General features: G+C 36.2%; 2 protein-coding genes across 6 annotated transcripts in view; one reads left to right on the forward strand and one right to left on the reverse strand.

Annotated features, from left to right (window-relative positions):
* NUP54 (nucleoporin 54) overlaps window positions 1-7,132 on the forward strand; it is a 22,025-nt gene extending 14,893 nt beyond the window's left edge. For all 3 annotated transcript variants that reach the window (XM_028148428.2, XM_008143659.3, XM_054728147.1), the window contains 4 exons: window positions 1,094-1,201; window positions 2,822-2,941; window positions 3,693-3,803; window positions 6,524-7,132. In XM_028148428.2, coding sequence (XP_028004229.1) covers window positions 1,094-1,201; window positions 2,822-2,941; window positions 3,693-3,803; window positions 6,524-6,652 — 468 coding nt within the window. In that variant the 3' untranslated portion in view covers window positions 6,653-7,132. The remainder of the gene's footprint in view (window positions 1-1,093; window positions 1,202-2,821; window positions 2,942-3,692; window positions 3,804-6,523) is intronic.
* Window positions 7,133-9,590: 2,458 nt separating this feature from the next.
* The window catches only part of ART3 (ADP-ribosyltransferase 3 (inactive)), a 103,772-nt gene continuing 96,002 nt past the window's right edge, over window positions 9,591-17,360 (reverse strand). For all 3 annotated transcript variants that reach the window (XM_054728176.1, XM_008143662.3, XM_054728169.1), the window contains exons 7-10: window positions 15,491-15,523; window positions 14,847-14,879; window positions 11,790-11,822; window positions 9,591-9,973 (exon numbers count right to left, since the gene is read on the reverse strand). In XM_054728176.1, the coding sequence (XP_054584151.1) occupies window positions 9,840-9,973; window positions 11,790-11,822; window positions 14,847-14,879; window positions 15,491-15,523 (233 nt within the window). In that variant the 3' untranslated portion in view covers window positions 9,591-9,839. The remainder of the gene's footprint in view (window positions 9,974-11,789; window positions 11,823-14,846; window positions 14,880-15,490; window positions 15,524-17,360) is intronic.

Consider the following 17,360-nt stretch of genomic DNA (forward strand, 5'->3'; position numbering starts at 1 on the left):
CTATGTACTACATAGTCTTTATCTAAGCCTGAATTATTTAGAAGTATTTTCATTTCCAAATGTTTGGAGATTTTCCTGTTATTCTGTTGTTGATTTCTAGTCTGATTCTTGTTATGGTCAGATAACTTTGTATGACTTCAATTCTTTTAAATTTGTTACGGTTTTTAACCACATGCCTTTGAAAAAGATATGTATTCTGATGTTCTTGGGTATAGTTTTCTGTTATCATGAGTGAAATCCAGTTAGTAGATAGTTCAGTTCTTATAAAATCTTGTTGATTTTGCTGTTTAAGTAGCTCTGCTATAAGAGGCGAGTCGAAGTTTCCAGCTACAATTGTTTTCTCTTTTTTCTATTTTTTGTTCTACCATTGGAATTGAATAAACCTGATATGATTTTTAATCTTTTTAAATTTACTGAGACTTATTTTGACATCTAACATGTGGTTTGTCCTGGAATAGCATATTGTTTTACAGCAAACTTTTATAAGTAAAAAGAGAATACTCTAAATAATGATAAAAAGTATAATGTGGTAAATACATAAACCAGTAACATAGTTGTTTATTATCAAGTATGTACTGTACATAAATGATACTTTTATGTTACTGGCAGCCCAATAGGCTTGTTTATACCAGCATCACCACAAGCACAAGTAATGCATGAGCTATGACCTAGGTTGTGGATTCAGTCCTCCGTTGGGAGGTGACCAGTCGATGTCTCTCTCTCTCTCTCTCTCTCTCTCTCTCTCTCTCTCTCTCTCTCTTCTCTCTCTCTCTCTCTCTCTCTCTCTCTCTCTCTCTCTCTCTCTCTCTCTCTCCCTCTCCCCCCCTCTCTCCTCCCCCCTTCTCTCCCTCCCTCTTTCCCTCTCCCTCTCCCTCTCCTTTCCTCTCTCTCTAAAATCAATAAACATATTCTTGGGTGAGGGTATAAAACAAATTTTAGATGTACAAAGGGTTAGAAATATAAAGACACATTTAAAAAGGAGTTTATATTTTGAGAGATGAATCTCGGGCTTATCTTAGAAATTACACTTTGTATATAGGTGAACCTGTGAGATATATACATGATTTACCTTAAACTCTTTTTAAAAATACAGATTATATCTGAAGATATTGGTGAATTACAGAAGAATCAAACTACAACTATGGCCAAAATTGCACAATATAAGAGGAAACTCATGGACCTTTCCCATAGAACCTTACAGGTAGCAATCTGGATATTTTTTTCAACATTTATAAGACTATATAAGTAACAGAAGTGCTAAACATGGATTTTTTGTAATAGAAAAAAGGTAATAGTCTGAAACTAAAAGTAGCAAACTTTCTCAGTAAAACCTGTAAGTTGGAGGAATGGTATCACAAGATTGGGTGAAGAAAGTTAAAAATAATCTAAAATGCACATCTTATTGAGAGGGTCAGGGGGAGCAGTAAAGAAAGAAATCATCTTGCCCTGGCCAGTGTGGCTTGGTTGGTTTGGAGCATTGTCCCATACACACCAAGATCCCTGGCCTGGATGCATGCAGGAGGCAAATAAATTATAGGATAAATTACAGAATGTGGAAAGATGGATATATAAGATAAATACTACTAATGGAAACAGGAAAATATCCTTTTCACTATGATGAAAAAACTAAATTCATGAGGAAAATATAAAATCTGAATTAATGTTTACAAATAGAAAGAAAGTATGACAGTGGGATTTCAATTTAGTAGGTATATTTAACTTAAATAATGGAGTAACCGGCTATCAATCTGGAAAAAATTAAAATTAGACCACTGTATCACACCATACACAAAAATAAGGTAGATTAAAGACTTAACTCTTAAGAAATTTATGAAGCTAGGTATTAGAGAGACTTTTGGCCAGAAAGCCAGAAACTATAAAACAAAATTGGCTGCATAAGAATTAGAAAATTTTGTATAGCAAAAGATACCAACATATTATACAAAGATATAAATTGACAAGAAAAAAAAAACAATTGAAATATAGACAAAATATGTGAAAAAGCAGTTCATAATGTGGAAATGATTAAAGAAAAGATGTGAGTTCCATTTATACTCATCAGGTTGGGAAAAATTTAAATCATCACAACCAATAGCTGAAAGGAATGTGGGGGAAAGCATACTCATGTGCCTTGTGAATTTAAATTTGTAGGATCTTTTGAGACAGCAGTGTAGTAGCTTCTGTTAGACTGAAAACATATACTTTTATTCTATTTTAAAATATATTTTTATTGATTTCATAGAGGAAGGGAGAGAGAGACAGAGACAGACATCAGTGATTAGGGAGAATCATTGATCAGCTGCCTCCTGCACACCCCCCACTGGGGATCGAGCCTGCAACCCAGGCATGTGCCCTTGACTGGAATTGAACCCAGGACCCCCTGGTCTGCAGGCCGATGCTCTATCCATTGTGCCAAACCAGCCAGGGCTGAAAACATAGTTTTAAACCCTACACATTCTTGGGGTCTATATCAGTAAATAAAGATATATCTATATCTATATCTATATATATATACACACAAAAATGTTTATTACAGCAGTATTAACAGTGTCAAATCTAGAAATAAAATATATGCTCTTCAATAGAGAAACTGAATAAATTATTGGTTAATACATGAAAGATTATGGCCATTGAAAATAATGTACTAATGTAACTCGACTAATATAAATGGACAAATATGATTCACATCTTGAACTAAGATTTACACTATATTGTTAGTATATTATTTGGCTGATTTCTTCCAACAACTGATTTTAATAAAATTACTTGCATAACAGAAAACAGATGATTCTATTGGTATTGGTGGATTTTCTTTGTATAGGTCCTAATCAAACAGGAAATTCAGAGGAAGAGTGGATATGCCATCCAAGCTGATGAAGAGCAGTTGCGAGTTCAGCTAGACACAATTCAGTGTGAACTAAATGCACCTACTCAGTTTAAGGTAAGCACTTATACACCTACTAGAGGCCCAGCGCAGGGGGGTGGGGGGGGGTGGGAGGGCATTCCTCAGCCCAGCCTGCATCCTCTCCCAATCCAGGACCTCTCCAGGGATGTCTGACTGCTGGTTAACTGGCAGTCGGACATCCCTCTTGTCGCAATCTGGGACTGCTGGCTCCCAACCACTTGCCTGCCTGCCTGATCACCCCTAACCACTCTGCCTGCCTGCCTGATTGCCACTAACCACTTGCCTGCCTACCTGATCACCCCTAACTGCTCACCTGCTTGCCTGGTCACCCCTAACAACTCACCTGCCTGCCTGCCTGATCACCCCTAACCGCCTTTGCCTCAGCCCCCGCCGCCAAGGCTTCGTACAGAAGGATATTTGGAATCACATCCGGAAGGTCTTTTGGCAGTCCGGTCCAATTAGCATATTACACTTTTATTATTATAGATAAAGGTATAATTTGTTTCAGGTGGATCTACAGAAAAATACTGGTCTTCAAAAATAGGACTTTTATATACTTGTTTGTGTGTTTTTTTTTAAGTATTTGTTCTCTTTAATCAAAACTTCCTTTCTAAAGTAGACTCTTAATCATGGTGTTTTTGGCTTGTGTTAACATTTCAAATAGTCTACAGAGGGAAAATAAGACACCTTTAATAGAGTAGTAACCATCCTTTTAAAAGGAAACATTCTCTTTTAAAAGCGGCTGCTGTTGTTAGCAGTTATAATTTGACTTAAGTCTTATTTTTAGGGCCGACTAAATGAACTGATGTCCCAAATCAGGATGCAGAATCATTTTGGAGCAGTCAAATCTGAGGAAAGGTATTACATAGATGCAGATCTGTTACGAGAAATCAAGCAGGTAAGTGTCACACTAGTGTACTTTTCTTTTTTAATCCTCACCTAAGGATATGCTTATTGGTTTTAGAGAGAGGGTAGGGGAGAGTGTGAGAGAACATTGATTGGTTGTGGTTGCCTTCCGTATGTGCCTGACAGGATCAAACCTGCAGCCTAGGTGTGTGCGCTGACTGGGAATCAAACCTGAGACCTTCCTGTGCAGTATAGGACGATGCTCCAGACAACTGAGCCACTCCAACCAGGGCTAGTGTGCACTTTTTAAAAAGGTGATCTATCACCACTTCACATCCATTGGGGTGGCTATTATTAAAAAGCAAAAACAACACAGAAAATAGTGTTGATGAGGATGTGAAGAAAATGGAAAACTTGTGCATTGCTGGTGGCAATGTAAAATGATATAACCACTGTAAAAAATAGTTCCTTAAAAAATTAAACATAGAATTACCATATGATCCAGCAATTCTACTTTTGGGTATATATCTAAAAGAATTGAAACCAGAAAACTCCAATATATGTATACTCATGTTCATAGTAGCATTAGTCACTGTACCCAAAATATGAAAGCAGCCCAAGTGTCCATAGATGGATGAGTAAACAAAATGTGGTATATACATACAGTGGATATTCAACCTTTAAAAAAGGACATTCTAACACACTACAACATGGATGAACCTTGAAGGTATTATGCCAAGTGAAATAAGCCAGTTTAAAAGGACAAATACTTTATGATTCTACTTCAGTGAAGTACCTAGAGTACTCCATCCAATTCATTAGAGTAGAATGGTGGTTGCCAGCGGCTCAGGGAGGGGAAATGGGGAGTTAGTGTTTAAGAGGTACAGAATTTCAGAAGAAGTTCTAGAGGTAGATGGTAGTGATTGTTTCATAATGTGAATGCTACTGAATTGTATACTTAAAAATGGTTACAATGGACATATTTTTGTTATGTATATTTTACCATAATAAAAAAATGAGTAAATCATTCACTTACCCAACCCCCCAAAAAATGAACAAGAGGTAATAGAGGCACCAAAGTTCCCTAGACCCTGCTACTCAATGTGTTGGCAGCAGCAGCACCTGGGAGGTTATTAAAAATACAGAATCTGTCCTTAATACATTAAATGTATTTGTATGTACATTCAAGTTTAAGAAATAATTGCTCTGTATCATACCTTATGTGGAGTTATTGATCCCCTCAGCCCTCAGGGGTCCTCGGTGAAGGTTGGGGTGGCCAGGACCTCCATTTATCTAAGGCTCACGTTGTATGAACAAGTTGAAAAGTACTGTTCTAGCTTATTTTCAGTATAAATACAGATTGGTTTTATGAAAACTGTCCAACCATTGACTGTCTAAAGAAAATGTATTCAGGTGATAAACTTTGTGAAGCATTATATAAGACTATTAGCATAGCCAAAACCGGTTTGGCTCAGTGGGTAGAGCGTCGGCCTGCGGACTGAAGGGTCCCAGGTTCGATTCCGGTCAAGGGCATGTACCTTGGTTGCGGGCACAGCCCCAGTAGGGGGTGTGCAAGAGGCAGCTGATTGATGTTTCTCTCTCATCAATGTTTCTAACTCTCTATCCCTCTCTTCCTCTCTGTAAAAGATCAATAAAATATATTTAAAAAAAAAAAAAGACTATTAGCATGGCCCAGAGTATTTTAGATGTTTTTAAATATCAACAATTCCGATTTTATTATGTGCTTTAGAATGGATATTTCCATTTTATGCAATTAAAAACTAGTTTGGTTTCTAGGTTCCTGGACAGTGTGCATACATTTCAGTTACATTCCATTGTAAATATTTGCAATAAAATTAACTGAAAGATTCCAGCATATTAGAATAAAGAACTATATTAAAGAGTTTATGTATGCAATAAAATGGAAGTAATACAAACACCTGCCTAAAATGATGAAAAGCAGTATATTGTTTTGGGATTGAATCATGGCTCATCACCTACTTTATGACCTTGAGCAGGTTACTTACCTGCACCTCATTTTCTTTATTTGTAGAGAAAAGAAATAATTGTACCCGGAAAGGTGCTCAAAAAGATTTTAAATTAGTTAATACTTATGAAACTCTTCAAATTGCCTTAACCACCTAGGAAGGACTCTTAAAAATGTTAGCAATTGCTGCCGAGGCCGGTTTGGCTCAGTGGATAGAGCATCGGCCTGCGGACTCAAGGGTCCCAGGTTCGATTCCGGTCAAGGGCATGTACCTTGGTTGCGGGCACATCCCCAGTAGGGGGTGTGCAAGAGGCAGCTGGTCGATGTTTCTCTCTCATCGATGTTTCTAACTCTCTATCCCTCTCTCTTCCTCTCTGTAAAAAATCAATAAAATATATTTAAAAAAAAATGTTAGCAATTGTAGTTAGCGCCATTATCATCACTATATACTTTGTACTCAAAAAATGTGAAAATTCTCAATTTTCATAATGATTGCTTTGTTAGGCATCTGTATTTGAGTACCTTCTTGCATTGTTTTAATATCAGAGGTTGATAAAAGGAATCTAAAAAAATCTTCTGTAATACTTCTGTTGAAGATATTGCTCATTACATGTTTGACTTTATTGTAGGTCATATAAAAAATATTAGCAAAAGATAAATATGCATGCCCACTATATTTAGAGCATCTACAGAGTGCTGTATTGCTAGTAAAGTAATCCTTTTTCCTGTGAATAGTTTGCAGTTTAATAAAGTAGTGCATTAATATTTTCTTCAATTCCTTCTAGCATTTGAAACAACAACAAGAAGGACTTAGCCACTTGATTAGCATCATAAAAGATGATCTAGAAGATATAAAGTTAGTAGAACATGGATTGAATGAAACCATCCACATCAGAGGTGGTGTATTTAGTTGACAAATCACAAACTTGTGTTGAAGGTTCGTGAACTGTATCTTCTTGCTACATCAGGCCTTCCCTAAGAATGAACCTGACCACATGGAGGAAAAGGAAAGAAAATCCTCTGCTGGCTTGGTTTTTGAGAAGGTTACTGACAGATTATTGTTCTTCAGATTTGAAATAAGTCACTTCACAGCTCTTCAAAGACAGCCTTTGGCAGATATCTAAAAGCTGTTATGTAAGAAGTACATAAGTACCAAAAACATACTGTTGTACATTTTACAACAGCATTTTTCTTAAAAATAATCAGTGTTTAATGATTATTCTCCATTGAGCCTGTACTCTGCTTTCCATAGCAAGTAAATATGCAATATCTACTTTGCACATAAAGTGTATGACTACTTGGCTGTTGGAGATTTGTACTTTAGAATATAAATGTACATCAGTTTTTATATTTGTGAATTTATCTGTGGAAGGAGTAAAGAAAATCCAAGAGTATTTGATGACTAATGTGATTTTCATTTCATTCTATAAAGATTTGAAAATATATTTTTATATTTTTTTGCTTATTTGAAATTTACCGAACAACTACGCAATTAGGATATAACAAAATTACACTTTATCATTTTTGCAACTTTTTGTTTTTTTAAACATTTTTATTTCTAAAAATAATGAAAACAAATAAATTCTTGATTGTAATTACTTTTTTATAATTGTGTTTGGTGCTTTATTTAGCTCTGGGAGAATAACCAACCATTCATGTCTATCACAATTCAAGAATTTTAGTCTTGCTTGTTTTAAAGTCTGATTTTTCCCTCCTAAGAAAAATATATCACTTCTGCTTATTTGATTTGGCAAAAAAAACTTCAGATAACATTTAGGATACAGAATTACCTAACATATTATTAGTATCTAAAAACCCTAGAAAGTCTGAATTAAACATCATAATGTGAAACTGAATCTTTCATAACCAGGTAACTTACTACAAATTGCATACCTGGGCTGCATCAGGTTGGCCCCCTCTTGGAAATGCTTTAACTTTCATTTCTGTGTGATGTATTGGTATTGTGTTTATTATGAGAATAATGAGGAATGTATACTAAGAGGCCATCCTCTGAAATCCCACTATAGGAATTTCGGTCCAGCTACAGATTAGGTAACAATTGTGTAGGAGACTGAGAACTTTAAAACTGATTGTTTTATTTCCAAGTTAGTTACTAGTAGTCTGCAGCCACTTTTGCCAAGATTATGGCATGCAAACTTGTTACACTCTATATACCACCCTCTTTCATCATACTTTCCTACTCATTGTTACAATCCAACAATGTTGGGAAATAAATTTTTTTCTCCTTGGACCAGAAGATAGCCACTTCCATCCTCCATCCACGTAGCCAACTGTGGAAGGTATCTGTCCCTCTGCACACTCTCTTACCGTAGGAAGAGTTATTGATCTGATGAGAATTGTTCCTGAGTCACATTCCATGAAGAACAAATCACTAGTCACACACACCATACTCACTTCTCTAGTCTCATTTTTCGTGTTCTGATAGTTCGGTTCCTAATTTTGCAAGATCGATACCCCTAGATAGGGCCCAGAGCCTGCCTTTTAAAGACTGACACACACACACACACACATACACAAAGACAGGTGACTTACTGGTGACTTACGCATGTGTAAGGCTGACCTGTGATCCTTGTTCATGTAGCTGGTTAGATATGACTTGATCTGTATATAATCAAGTTCTAGATTTAGGTGAGTAGGAGGAGATAAGGCCCACTTGGGCCTCTGCTTGAAGTTGTGTTTTCCAGCGCAATTGACCGAAGTTCCGTGTTTAGTCTGCAACTGGCTAATGGTTCTTGCAGATAGACTAAAAATTCTGAACAGGAAGAGAGTTACATGGTGGAATTAAAGCACACTGAACCCCTAACAGTTTAAATTTTATGTAGGGTGATTTTTGTTTTGTTTTGTTTTTGTATCTTTGAAATCCTTTGTGAAATATTGGCAACATGTATAAACAACTGTCAGTTACCAAAGCCCCAGGCCTAAATCAATCTCTAGTAAACCACCACAATACCCTGAGGAAAAGGGTAGTATACTGTATAACCTCATTTTCCTTTGCTTATTTAGCATACAGATACAGTACTGTCTACTTTCCTGGGTTGATGAGATTCAAATTAGGCACTATATATGTGAAATACTTGGTAAACTTGTGTTTACAGAAATATAAAGTTCGTATTTTGAGGGATGATACTATTTGAAGTCAAAAGTCTAATCCTTCAAGGATGAGTAGAACATCTTTAAAATTCAGTTTTGCAGCAGCATGATGACCTACAGTGCATTATGCTAAGTGAAATAAGTCAGAGAAAGGCATACCATATGATTTCACTTGTATGTGGAATCTAAACAACAAAATGGAAACATTCATAAAGAATAGATTGATGGTTACCAGATGGCTTGGAGGGTTGGGTAAAAAGGTGATAGGATTAAGATGTACTAATTGGTAGGTACAGGGATGTAAATTACAGCCAGGTGGATACTTGAATATGGAGGGGACCACTTTTTAAAGTATACTGTTGTCTAAACACTATGCCAGTGGTCGGCAAACTCATTAGTCAACAGAGCCAAATATCAACAGTACAACGATTGAAATTTCTTTTAAGAGCCAAATTTTTAAAACTTAAACTATATAGGTAGGTACATTGTTATTAACTTAATTAGGGTACTCCTAAACTGGCCTTTGTTAAAAACTCCAGGGGCCAAAGAGCTGCATGTGGCTTGCGAGCCCGCAGTTTGCCGACCACTGCCCTATGCTGTACATCTAAAACTAACATACAGAATACTGAATGTAACTGTAATTTTTATCCACCCCCCCAAAAAAAAATTCTTATTTATGGATTAAATTCATGTTAACCACTAATATTGGATATTTTAGTATTGGCAATTATGAAATTATATCTAATAATTTTAAGTCTTTTATTGAATTCAACCAGAAATAACGTTTTTGCAATAAGATTAATACACAAATAAGTGAAAATGATTCTACAACATAACTGGACAAACTTTCTGAATTTGAAAAGTGAATAACATATGCAGTTCTCATTTTATCAACTGACTTTGGCCAACAAGTGAAAAATATAACATTCATTTTGATTATTTCCTGTGGGATCCCTGTACTGTACTTCAAGTAATAAAGAATATATCTGACTACAGACTAACAAAGAGATATATAGGAGAAGCACTGATTAAAATGATGATTGCCCCAAATGGTGGAAGGAGCCTTTTGCCAGAGGATGCAGAGGGATGGGTTTTGGGACGTGGAGCTGGAGCTGGAGCTGGAGCTGTTAACAAGAACACATAGTCATTGACACGTGTCATCAAGTTCATCCACCTATTTATTCCATATATCCTGAATATGTAAACAGACATTCAAGTTGAGTTAGAAAACTAACTTGAAATACTTCCAACCAGGAACAATTTTCAAATAAATATCACTCATTACAGATTTCAGGCTATATTTTCATATATATGGTGAGGCAAAAGTAGGTTTACAGTTGTACATATGGAATAATACCATAATTAATAGATATATAGACAAGATAATTTTTATTCAAATTCTCTAGAATTAGCAATTTTCGATTTTCATTTTTTGTATACACAGGCAAGGTTAGGTTAATTTTGTGTCTTTTCTATTTCAAGTAAAGTATATCTTATATGCATATACTCACAGCTACCAATATACAACTGAATATCGCTGCATTTTTAAATACTAATCCCTGCAAGCTCATTAAAAAATTAAAAATTTCCCCCTCATACATACAGCTTTCTGCTTTGGAGAAAACTGCTTCCCGTTCATCTAAACTAGAGGAGAGAAACAGTGGAGTCCACCTATCTCAGGATCTGTTTGATACTACCCTTAACTCAGATACCTGACTTCTGGCTGTGTTTTGGCTTAGACTGTACAAGGGAGGATTGACTAGAAGTATCCAAATGGAATCACCACTCAGGTTTCATGAGGCCAAGAAACAGTAAATTTTTATAAAAGCTTTCAACTCATTTTGTCAATTTACTTGCCATAATTACAGACATGCAGTTACATGTACACAGATGGGGAAGTGGGCAGGCAGATGAATTCATGCATTACTTTGTTACGATAGAGCAGTGGTTCTCAAGGGGACAGTACTGCCCTCTAAGAGACAGTTGGAAATTTGTCAGGGTATTGTTTTTCTTAATGTTTTTTTTTTTAAATTTATTTCAGAGAGGAAGAGAGAGGAATAAAAACAATGAGAGAGAATCATTGATTTGCCTTCTGCATGCCCCCTACTGGGGATCAAGCCTGAAACCCAGGCATATGCCCTGACTGGAATCGAACCATGACCTCCTGGTTCATGGGTAGACTCTCAACCATTGAGCCACACGGGCTAGGCTGTCAGGGTATTTTTTTTATTGTCACAAGGGTGGGGTAGAAGTAGAGGGCTAGTTTTGCACCATGAAAAATCGACCTACACAAATTTCAAATGAACTGCTAGACATATACATTAGTTAAAAACCTATATATAATTAATAACCTATTAGTTAAAAAACTAGAACTTAAAGTCAGTTTTACATATAAACAAATATTTTTAGTTTTCATAAACAGTTCTATCTGGGACCCACTGTATTCACTGTCATTTTCTTATAGTCACATAGAGTAGCTTTAGTCTTCTCTTAAATCCAAATTTATTTGCATAAGGGAATACAATCATCTGTCTACTGCATTATGTCTTATAATCTAGGCATTTACATATTAAAATGCATATAATTTTGTTATAAATTATAGTTAGGATATTATTTTTTAATGGGTAAAGGTAGGTCTCTTTATCAATCTTATTTCAGGATAGTATAAGGGCTTTATAAAATATTTTTCAGAAAATGGGAGAATTGGGTTGACAGGGTTGAGAACAACTGCTTTAAACAGTAGACTACACACAGTAAAAAATGACTGCTCAAGAAACGTTAAGGTGGCCCACCATACACACAAACATTTGGACATGACGTTATATTATTATGATGCCTTAAATTCTTGAAACTGTCCCTTTAAGAAAAAAAATCTTTTTCTCACTTTTTCTGTATTGCAGATTAAACATTTATCAGCTAAGGAAATGAGATATTTCTTACTAGGATTGTTGATGTCTTCTTGACTTTTATATTCTAAAATACAAACAGATTTTGAGTTAAATTGCATTGTAAACCTATTTATCCAGAGAGAAAAAGTTGATTAAGTGATTAAGCAAACTTGCTTATTCCTGGGAATGGGCCTCAGGAGCGGGGTATTATGTTTAGAGATATGTGTGAGCCTGGGGGAAGTGTTTAATTGTTACTCACTTGCACTCTGGATTTTTTATTTATTTTTATTTTTTACCAAGGAAGTGTTGCCATTAAAAGAATGATTAAATTTTTAATTTAAAAAAGTGCTTTTTTAATATACTGAATTTAGAATCCCAAATTCAATATTAATACTATATGTAATTCATTGTACAAACGCTTTATGTATATTGCCACCTTTATTTCTTACAGTCCTAGAAGGTAGGTATGGTTTTCCATGTTATACAGATGTTCCTCAAAACAAAATCAGAGGTAATCAGTGGTAGTAATTTCAAAGCCTCAGCTCCTCTTTACTATGCTATACTACCTCTAAGTGTGTGCCTAGCACTTAAATATTAATATTGCCATATTTTGAAAACTTTGAAGCCAAATGCCAATTCTAAAAGCCCAGGATAGAGGAGTATTTTTATAACTAAATCTGGGTGAAAGACAAGTGTTGTGTGACAGAAAGTGAACAAAACTTGAAAAGTTTGAGTCCTGGTTGTCTCTACCCTTTAACAGGTTCCTTAACCTTCCTATATTTCATGTCCTCATCTCTGAAATGGCAAAAACAGTATTTATCTTAGATTAAATGAGATTCAGTGTAAATGTTTTCACAAAAAAAAGCATGCACTACACACAGCTTTCCAGGAGAGGGCACAATATAAAACAGTCCCTGCAAACCTATGCGTTGTAGACACATGTCAGAAGCTATACAGCTCAGGTGTTCTCCCCAGATTCTTTAAGATTAACCTAACTCCGTGTTTGGCAAACTGCGGCTCGCAAGCCATATGCGGCTCTTTGGCCCCTTGAGTGTGGCTCTTCCACAAAATACCACGGCCTGGGGGAGTCTATTTTGAAGAAGTGGCATTAGAAGAAGTTTAAGTTTAAAAAAATTTGGCTCTCAAAAGAAATTTCAATCGTTGTACTCTTGCTATTTGGCTCTGTTGACTAATGAGTTTGACGACCACTGACCTAACTAAATGCTTACAGTAAAGGACCCAGAACCCCTTTGCTCCACTCCCAATAAAATATTTATTACTAGGTTTTTATCTGGTTTTACCACTTTTATTCCTAAATGAGAAAAGATTTTCAGATAATAATAAAGACAGCTACCATTTACTACTATTTAAAACTATTCATTTGCCAATACTTTGTCTCATTAGGACTTTAGTCAATCCTGCGAGACAGAAGTTTTCTTCATTGTACCGATTGTGGCAGGAGAGGTGCAGAAAAGTGAACTTACACAAAGTTACCTAGAAGAGACTTCTGGCCCAGGTGGCAGCATAGGTAATAAACACAGTGCTTGAATCCTCCCACAACCACATCAAAAATTATGAGGAAACTACAGAACTACCATTATTCAGAACCACCTGAAATCTGGCTGAATGGAAGTCCTACAACTAGGGAATTAAAGAAGAAGCCACTTTGAAACTGATCGGAGGAGTGGAGATGTGGAAAAGGCTGGTCCCACAACCACATGTGGCAGATGAAAATTGGGAGGGTTATCTCTGGGCCTCTGTACTTTAGGTAATTAACTATGAATATGCTGGTTCTGTACACAGCATGAAGTTTTCACAGACAGCAATATTAGGCAAGGCAGAGCATTGTGTAGATGGATGCAATTCAGTGAATGCCAAAAATCTATTTTTTTAAAAATTCCTTAATAGATAGGGACTTACACCCTGAGATTTTGTGTTTTACAGTTCTTTTGGATATCCCCATAAGATAAACATGACAAGTGTTAGCCAGGTTTGACAATTCTGAGGCACAGAGAAGTGTTATTACTGTCCACAGCTCTCTGGTTAAATGTTATGTCCATTTATGTTATTTACTTCTTGTCTCAGGAAAAATTAAGTTTGAGAGCCTTTTTTATTTTTGCCTTCCCTGTAAGCCTACATTCTGAAGCCCTTCTCAGGAACCTGACAGGAGTCACTGTTCATTTTCTCTGGCCACAGAAACTCAAGGCCCCTTAATGGCCTTGCCCTCAGTGACAGCCTCATACATTTTAAATACGCATGAAATGGTTATGTCTTAATGGTAGGTTAAATCTTCCATGGTAAATATACTGGAAAAATATACTTAAAAAACGGCAAATCTGACGGAATGTGTACTAGTGGTCGTAAGTTAAGAGACTTGGGGCCTTCACTCACTTATGTGATGCTGTGCAAAGTACTTTGGTTTCCCTGCATGTCTAATGTTGACAGTTATGTCATCCCCCCACAGCCAAATTGGCACATTCCTCTCTGGCATGCCTACCATTGCTTACCAGGTAATGGAAAAGGTTCTGAAATTTTCACTCCTAAATGAAAAACTTAGTTTGCTCCAGTGAGTACCATTTCCACACTTTTGTCCAATGAGATACAAGTGTCAGAGATCCCACTGCACTGTAGTTCCTGGCTTTTTATTTAAAAGTTCTGGCTACATGAACCCTCACTGTGCAAATCCACACTAAGCTTAGAGGAGCCTTCTGCCATGGCACCTCACTGAGTCTATCTTTATGAAAGGAGAGTACTATGTTACCTGGAGATCCTAAATGCTGAAATGTTAGCCAAAAGCTAACAATCAGCTTTTGTGTGAAGTTGAAGTTTCTATTGAGTAACTTTAGCTATAGAACCTAGAAGGTGCTAGACTGCATGCGTCCAGGTCCCTGCAGCCTTGCCCTTCAGCGTTCCCCACAAGGGAGCTAAGATTCCTGCTCCAGGAACAGGGATAAAGGTACTTTCTCTACTCTTTTCCCTAGCTAAGTCGTTGTAGAATGACTGGCAGATAGCTGTAAAAGAAATATTAATGAATGACAATAGTCTCTATAATGCCAAGGGGAATCCTTTCCAGCTCATACTTGGGCCCAGAGAGTGAAATCTGTCTTACCAGGCATTTGGATGGGTTCATGGCTCTTCATACCTAAAAACAGAAATGAGTATTGGTTACTGTTAATCAATTATCTTGCATTGTTAATGCTTCCTTTTTTCTATACTTCCCCCATCTCCAGCCCTTTAAAAAAGGGAAAAGAAAACTATCAACAAAAAACACCTTTCAATGGCTTTTCATTCTCTAACTGGGCAAAGCACAAACTCCTTAACTGGAACTTCAAGAACTTCATGATCTGACCCGTATGTCTCCAACCTTATCTTCATCAGGCAGTCCTAGTACATCAGCTTTAAAATGAAACAGTACTAGGTGTAAGACACTTCTATTTGTTTCTATTGTTATTATAGTTATTAGCTCTGATTGCTCAGCCTTCTTAATCCCTCTGACCTTTAATTCCTTATTTACGTAAAGGAAATCCTTACCTTGCAGGTTTGTAGTAAGTGATGATTAAAGGAGACATATCATGAAAGTGCTTAATACACTGCATGAAACATAATAAGCACTCAATAAATGGAGTCCCTCTGTTCTGGCTTAACTCATTTCTCAAACTCTCCAAGTCCAGTAATGCCCTTAGTCCTAGGAGTCCTTGTGTCTGCTCCTACCCTTGTAGCTAGCCTCAAAAAGTAAGTAAAAAGTTTACCTACCAGGTAAGACAGTGGACTCCTGGCTTTTCATTCCTAAAGATGAACATAGAACTATTTAGTGGAAATGCATTTGGCTTGAAAATTAATTTAACTTATATTTACATGGCTATTTATATAGTGGAAAGCTCTAAAAGATTTGCGAGATGGCAGGGGACAGAGTAAAGGAGAGAAGATTTAACCCACTGGAGTCTGACTGACTTCTGGTCAGAATAATGGCCAGTGAACCCAGGATCTCTCCCAGATTAAGCTCCTGTTGTTGTTGTTTTTTTTTAGATTCAGGCCAAAGACTTCCAGCCTACATTTGCCACAATGTATTTTTAAAAAATAAAATGTATTGATTATATGTCATACATTATAATTACAGATCATTTAGAAAATATTAAAAATTACTCTGAATCCTAAATCTCAGAGTTACTCATTCTTAACATTTTTTGGCATATTTCCTTTCAATCTCTGCTATGTATACATCCCCCATCTCCAGCCATTTAAAAATATATATTTTAGCATATTTCCCAGTGTTATTGAGATGTAACCGACACAGCACTGTACTAGTTTTAAGGTAACATTATGATTTAACTTACATATATTGTGCAATGATTACCACAATAAGTTTAATTAACATCTGTCATCTCATACAGAAAAAGATCAGATACAAAAAAAAATTTTTTTTTCCTTGTGGTGAGAACTTTTAGGATCCACTCCCTTAGGAACTGTCAAATACAGGAGTTGTATATTACATCCCCAGTACTTATTTATCCTATAACTGGAAATTTGTACTTTTTCACATTTTTTAATAAAACTGATATTAGACTCTACATGCCATTTTATATCCTACTAGAGGCCCGATGCACAAAAATTCATGCAAGAATAGGCCTTCCTTCCCCCTGCTGCCGGCACTGGCTTCCCTCCAGCACCTGGGACCCTGGCTTCCCTCCAGCACCCGAGACCTGGGCTACTTCCCTCCAGCCACCAGTGGGCAGGCACCTGGGACATGGGCTTCGCTCTGGCCCCGGCTTCATCTGGAAAGATGTCCGGAATGACACCCAGAAGGACATCGGTCTAATTAGCATATTACCCTTTTATTATTATAAATTTTTATTTGCCACTGTATATAAGCACTATTTCATATTCTTAAAATATTTTTAAAAAGTAATTTTTAAGTTTAGTGTTTTATAATATGGGTATAATTGTATTTAATATTACCCACCTATTGGACACTAAGGTTATTTATAAATTTTGACTACCATAACACTAAGTAAATATTTTTGTACACATTTTATACAAAAATCTTACGATGATTTCCTTGGGACAAATATCTAAAAGTGTTATAACTAGGTTAAAAGGTATGAAAATTTTTAAAGCTAGTAATACATACTATCAAACTGTCTTCCAGAAAAGTTCTAATTTATAATCTCACCAGTAATTTATGAGCGTGTTCCTATCTCAGCACTCTTGAGGACATTTGAATACTATCACTTAAAAAAATGGGAACATACTAATTAATCAAACATATATAGCTAATAGCACCTGTCAGATTACTGGAAGCAGAAATAAATATACAAAATCATAATTTTTACTTTAGAAAAAAATGCCATTTTTAATGCCCCTGCCCAACATCCTAGATCCTAAGAGTTTGTGGAATAACTAGTCACACCTTCCTCTATCCATGTAACTGCTAGCACAAAGCAGAAAATAATATGTTCTCAACTACTTCTTCAACTTCTCTCCTGGGATGATCTATTAGATAAAAGACATAAAGAGAACTGCTGTGTCATCTTTGTAAAGCAGTCTATCCGAAACTCAGGAAGGTCTCTGATATTCCAAACTAGTAAGCTAAACTAGTTCTCTTCCTACTGTCCCTTACCATGCC

The sequence above is a fragment of the Eptesicus fuscus genome, chromosome 2 (genome assembly GCF_027574615.1).
Source record: "Eptesicus fuscus isolate TK198812 chromosome 2, DD_ASM_mEF_20220401, whole genome shotgun sequence".
Lineage (NCBI taxonomy): Eukaryota > Metazoa > Chordata > Mammalia > Chiroptera > Vespertilionidae > Eptesicus > Eptesicus fuscus.